Below are 6,576 nucleotides of genomic sequence, written 5' to 3' on the forward strand. Positions count from 1 at the left end.
TCTACCTTATCAAACCACAACTACAATGTCGAATTCCCTGTGAAGGATACCATGGTCTTCACCTAGAGGAGACATAAGCAGAACTTCTATGAAGTCAGTATTGATCCTTTGAGAGGGGATTTTTATGCCTCTGTTGTGCTGGGCTTGGAAGACAGGAAGTGGGTATGGAGGGTAGGGAATGGGTGATTTTGAGCACCAAAGATCTTGGAATCAGAACTGAAATTCAGTATTTTCTCTTGGATTCCCTCAAAATCTTCTTCCTACAAGAAATGTCAGATTAGAAAATGCATGGCTCCCTGACCCTACCCTCTTGTTGTTAATGTTGATGTTAAATCTAAACAAAAGGCAGAATAATAGGAGAGAAAGGTTGACAGTACACAGGCTTTCCTTTCAGAAGCTTCCTGACCCTGGGGGCAGATTCACAGTCACCTGGGGAAACATTATCTCTTCCACATTTGCATTAGAGAATAATATGCTTTTAAAAACAAATCAGGAGAGGTCAGGGGTGTAGCCTTCTACTATTGTGCCAGGGTCAGTGAGAGCTCCTGTCCTCTAACAGATCACAAGTCACACTCTGACTCACATTGACTGTCTCCCAGTGTTTTGGCTCAAGTCCCATCAGCTCAGAAACCATGTGTTGTACACTTAGACTGTACCAATTTATTCTATTTGCTGTGAATGAAGAGCAGTCAGATGAGGTCCCTGCCCTTGAACATCTCAGTGTAGCAGAGAAAGAGGCTAATTTCAATGTAGTCTTTTTAGCCATGATGGATATAAGTACCTGATGCTGAAGGTACACTAATGCATCTAATTTCTAGATGTTTGTGAATGTGTTTATTTCCTAATGTGCGTATGTGTTGGGGGTGAGTGGGATTGGGGAATGGGAAATGTGTGGGTCAGAAAGGAGGGTTTTCTGGATAATATTTTTACTAAATGGAATCTTTATAAACCTGTAGTTATTAGCCAGATGAAGGTATAGAATCAGCAATATCCTGTAGCTGCCAAGTTAACCACTAATATAGGCATCACTTAAAACTCTGTGAGAAGTGTTCAGTTGTATGCCTTCACTCTCTCTCTTTTCATTAAAACTGAGCATACTCGCTTACCATCTAGTTTTCCCTGAGATTAGAGACATGCATTAATTTCTAATCTGGGAAGGTGTGCGATGAAGAGAGAAGCAGAGTGTAAAGGACCTGAGGAGACTCCAAGAACTAACCAGGTAATACCTTCCACTTAGATGGATGGTAATTCTGAAGGTACCTAATAAAATAGCATGTGGTCTCAAAATTTATTTTATACCAGCTATTTCAGCCATAGACTACATTTTTCTTTAGAAGCAATTCTTTATTAGTTAGATTTGGCTCCTCCTATCTAAGATTCTTTGGCCTCAGGAGCTGGGTCTTTTTTCCAAGCATGTGCTTGGCCAATGACATTTGATCCACAGTGTGATGAATGTTCAAGTGAAATTAACGCTAACTCTAGTCATGAGCATATGTCTGAATAAAGGTATTATATCCAGCAAAAATACGTCAGAGAGAGAGAGAGAGCGCACACAAGCAAGGGGAGGGGCAGGCAGAGGGAGAAGCAGACTCTCCACCAAGCAAGGAACCCAACGATGAAGGCCTCAATCCCAGAACCCTGGAATCATGACCTGAGCCAAAGGCAGATGCTTAACCAACTGAGCCACCCAGGCGTCCCTATGATGGCCATTTTAACAAGCATGCAGTGAGATGTGTGTCTCTGTGGTTTCCCTAATTACTAATGAGTTATGTAAGTTCTTCATATATTCTGTATATTAATTCCTTATCAGGTATATGGTTTGCAAATATTTGGTTTTCACTTTGTTCATGGTTTCTTCTGTTCTGCAGAAGCTTTTTAGTTTGAAGTATTCTCACAGAAGCTTTTTAGTTTGTTGTATTCTCATACATTCTTTATTTTGTCGCTTATGTTTTAGGTGTCCTATCCAAAGATTCATTACCAAGATGGATGTCAAGGAGCTTTATTCCTATGTTTTCTTATAGGGGTTTCCTTGTTTCAGGACTTAAATTTTAAGTCTAATTCATATGAAGTTAATTTTTGTGAGTCTGATTTCCTTCTATCCCATGTGAGTATCCAATTATCTCAATACCATTGATTGAAGAGACTGTCTTTCCTTCCTTGAGCATTCTTTGTTCCCTTGTCCAATATTAGTTATCTATGTATTTTGGGGTTTATTTCTGGGTTCTCAATTCTGTTTCATTGGTTTGTTTGTCTGTATTTTTGCCAGTACCATACTGTTCCGAAATGAGGATATGTGACGTCTCCTGCTTTGTTCCTATTCCTCAGAACTTCTTTGGCTATTTGGGGTCTTTTGTGTTTCCGTATGAATTTTAGGAGTGTTTTATCTACTTCTGTAAAAATGCCTTTGGACTCTCAAAAAGGATTGCACTGAATCTGAGGATAACTTTTAGTAGTACTGAGATACTAACAGTGTTAATTCTTCCAATCATGAGTATAGGATAGCTTTCCATTTATTTGTGTCTTTGATCTCTTTCATCAATATCTTATAGTTTTCATAGTAGAAAACTTTCACATTTTCAGTTAAATGTATTCCCTTTTTTTTTAAAGATTTTATTTATTTATTTGACAGAGATCACAAGTAGGCAGAAAGGCAGGCAGAGAGAGAGAGAGAGGAGGAAGCAGGCTCCCCACTGAGCAGAGAGCCCAATGTGGGACTCGATCCCAGGACCCTGAGATCATGACCTGAGCTGAAGGCAGAGGCTTAACCCACTGAGCCACCCAGGCACCCAGTTAAATTTATTCCTAAATATTTTATTGGTTTTGATGCTATTGTAATTGGGATTTTTTTTTCCAGAAAATTTGTTGATAGCATATAGAAATGCTACTGTTTTGTACATTAATTTTGTATCCTGCCACCTTAATGAATTCATTGGTTAGATATAACAGGTTTTTTTCTTTTGATTTAGTCTTTAGAATTTTCTATGTATATAAAATCATATTACCTGAAAATACAGTTTTACTTCTTCCTTTCCAATTGTGATACCTTTTATTTTCTTGCCTGATTATTCTAGGAAAGACTTCTAGGACCATGTTGAATAGGAGTGCTGAGAGTGAGCACCTTTGTTTTGTTCCTGATCTTAGACAAAAAACTTTCAACTGTTCACCATTAAGTACAATGTTAACTGTGGGCTTGTCACACATGGCCTCTTATACTGAGATATGATACTTCTATGCATAATATGTTAAGAATTTTTTTATCACAAATGGATGTTGAATTTTGTCACATCTTTTTTCTTGTGTCTATTGAGATGGTCATATGATTCTCTTCTTTCATTCTTAATGTCATGGGAGGTATGTCACCGGCTGAGAACAATTGAGTAGGACTGCTGTCTTAGTTCCCTGCCTAAGTGAGGCTGTAGGATTGGTTCTGTGATTGCCTGGATTCTTTGGTCAGTCCTACTAGATGAATAGGACTGGGTACTATATTCAATAATAGCATATGAAATAGCTTTCTTGCAATGGCAGGGAAACAGGACAGAACCCAAAGCCTGGACAACTCATTGTTTAAGGACTCCAATCAAGCCAGAGTGTGCCTTGAATTCCCTGGTCAAGTGAGGTCACCAGTTTTGCTCTGTAGTTGAGGGAAGCCACAGATGTGCTCTCTCCTGTAGTGCCATTCTGTCTAGGTCTGGTGGATGGGCTATGCAGCTTCCAATATGCTCTGGTTAGGTTCTTTGGCTGGACAAGCTGAAGGCTGTATTCAGTGATGAGTGGGGCTACATATTAGATTTTTTGCTTGAGCACAGTGGGAGAGCAGCTCCTAAAGCTGGCTAAGTTCTTTGTCATCTTTTTTTTTAAATGTTCAGTTGGCCAACATTAGATTCTGATGTAGTGTTCAATGATTCATTTGTTGCTTATAACATCCAGTGCTCATTACAACACATGCCTCAAAACATTAAAAATAGAGTTACCCTATGACCCAGCAATTGCAGTACTAGGTATTTATCCTTGTTGCCTTTACACACCACAAATTTTCTGATGGAACAGAACCACTGGATTTGCCCTGCAAACTCTCAGTTCTGTGCACCTGCCTCTTAGTTTGAGTGTTCCTAGGCTGCACTGCTTCCAGGAGTTGTCCCCAGCCCTTCCAGTCAGAAGGGGCCAGAAGACATTCTTGACAATAGGTGGGGCTATGTCCTAGGTTCCTTGACGCATTGAGAGGGGGTCAAGCCACTCCAGGCTACTCTTAATTTCTCAGGAAGGCTCTCCAGTTGGGAGGGGTTACTACCTTCAGCATAGGCTATGAATTAATGCCTCTGCCTGTGTGGGGCACAGGAATATTCCACAGGTACTGGTTTTGCTCTGGGTGCTATCAGGTATTCCCACCCATATCTCATCTTGAGCACTGCTAGGCTGTACTGCTTCTAGGAGTTGTCCTCAGCTCTTCTGGTCAGATGTGGACAGAAGATGCTCTTTGCAACAGGCAGGGTTGTAATTCAGCTCCCTTCCTGGGTATGGACAAACAAGGCTCTAGGATTAGCAAAACTCCTTTGAGATCTGAACCCCACATTGTTCTCTGATCAGAGTGCACCTCTGAGTTGGTCCTGCAGATGAGCAAAACTGCTGGTTGGGATTAGTCCCTGAGCACTGCAAATATGAATTTCATCTGCCAAGATCTGTATGCTGATTGTTGCAAGTCCCTCCGTCTTCTCTATCACAATCAGATTCCTGGCAGTTGAGTCCCATTGATTCCCCTGCAGTCCTTGTGGGTGTGAAATCAGTGCAAGAGCTCCCATAGTAAAGCAATCCACAGTGTTGGGGCAATGCAGATTGTCTCCCTTGGGGTTTCTCTTACTACTAGAGGAATAGGAAGCTCAGGAGAGATCTATCTGCCCACATGATGTTGCACTGGTTTGGGGAAGAACAATGCAGTCAATGTGTAGCTGCTTTCTTAAACTTTCTAATGCCATACCTTAGTCTCTGTGGTGCAGGGGTTGCTTCTCAGTGGTATCTTATTCTTGAATAGTTAGTTGTTGGTTGTTCTTCTTGTGATGGGGAAAAGTCAGGAACAACCTATGTTGCCTTCTTAGTGACATCAGAATGTGGTAGGCTTGTTAAAGAACTCTACCAAACCATATGATCAAGTTATTTTTATTTACCTTACTTAATTAATGCTAATTGATCAAATAAATAACTACCCCATGTCTATAAAGGGGCACAAAAATGAAAAAGATATAGTTTTCCATCTCTGGGAGGAGTAGACTGATGATGCAAGGCAGTAAGGGATGATGGGTTAGAGATGGTAGATTAGTGTTGTTTAAACACAGAAAACTAGTCAATCTGGTAGCTTCAGATGAGAATATTGTGATGGTGTGTCTGCTATTTTAGATGGTTAAGTTTGATATTTGGGAGTTCCAGCCACAGCTTGGGATGGGATTGCCAAAGAGGTGATGGCATACTACCCAATTACTCCTTGATTTCCCAGCTCTGTCCAGAACAGGTTATTTTCTCCAAACAAAATGTCAGTTCTTCAAGGTACTTTGGCTTTTTAAAAAATTTCCTATACTTTAGTGACTGTCTTTTGAAGGAAGAGAGAACAGTCATATGCTCAAAGAATTAAAAAAAAAAAACTATACCATCATAAAACAAGGGAGGTATGGCTATAGCAGCATAAGACTTAAGGGTTTTAGGTGATAATAAAATGAAATTAAATGCCAATACTTTATAGATTAATTGAATCTTTTTATTATTAGATATTTCATATTCAGCATAAAGAAGATGATTCTTTTGATCTACTTTACATTTGCAGATTGATTATACTGAAAATAAATGCACTTTCCTTAAAGTATTAAGTTTTGCAACACTGAAAATGTTCCAACTAAAGCAGCATGATCCTCTTCTACATAAAGGGGATTGTTGGAATGGCTGGTAGTGATTGAGGGAAATTCTAAAGCCCTCTGGAATCTGATTTGTATAAACTTATAGGCTTTATGGACCTATGTTTGGCATGAGGTGACTTCTTACTGAAAAAAGAGACAAACTATGAGACAATCAAATCAGACACAGGTGACTGAATTCCTCCTTCTGGGACTCTCTGATGACCCCCACACCCAGAAGCTGCTATTCATTGTATTCCTGGGTGTCTACCTGGTCACCGTGCTTGCAAATCTGCTTCTCATGTGCCTTGTGCAGGCTGACTCCCGGCTTCACACACCCATGTATTTTTTCCTTTGCAACTTATCTCTGGCTGACCTCTGTTTTTCTACCAACATCATTCCTCAGGCCCTAGTCCACCTGCTATCCAGGAAGAAGGTCATTTCATTCACACGTTGTGCAGCTCAGCTTATACTCTTCCTCATTTTTGGATGCACACAGTGTGCCTTTCTGGCAGTGATGTCCTATGATCGGTATGTGGCCATCTGCAACCCTCTGCATTACCCTAGCGTCATGACGTGGAGGGTGTGTGTCCAGCTGGCTGCAGGATCATGGACCAGCGGCATTCTGGTGTCTGTGGTGGATACCACTTTTGTACTAAGGCTACCCTACCGAGGCAGCAATAGTATTGCTCATTTCTTC

General features: G+C 40.5%; 1 protein-coding gene across 1 annotated transcript; it reads left to right on the forward strand.

Annotated features, from left to right (window-relative positions):
• Nucleotides 1–6,042: 6,042 nt before the first annotated feature.
• On the forward strand, nucleotides 6,043–6,570 carry LOC116863689 (olfactory receptor 2D2; the record flags this gene model as incomplete). Its single annotated transcript, XM_032851067.1, has 1 exon — nucleotides 6,043–6,570. A coding segment is annotated over exon 1 (528 nt), but the record flags the coding sequence as incomplete, so codon positions are not given.
• Between the last annotated feature and the right edge of the window lie 6 nt (nucleotides 6,571–6,576).

This window comes from Lontra canadensis, unplaced genomic scaffold (genome assembly GCF_010015895.1).
Source record: "Lontra canadensis isolate GAN:19392208 unplaced genomic scaffold, GSC_riverotter_1.0 scaffold2292, whole genome shotgun sequence".
Lineage (NCBI taxonomy): Eukaryota > Metazoa > Chordata > Mammalia > Carnivora > Mustelidae > Lontra > Lontra canadensis.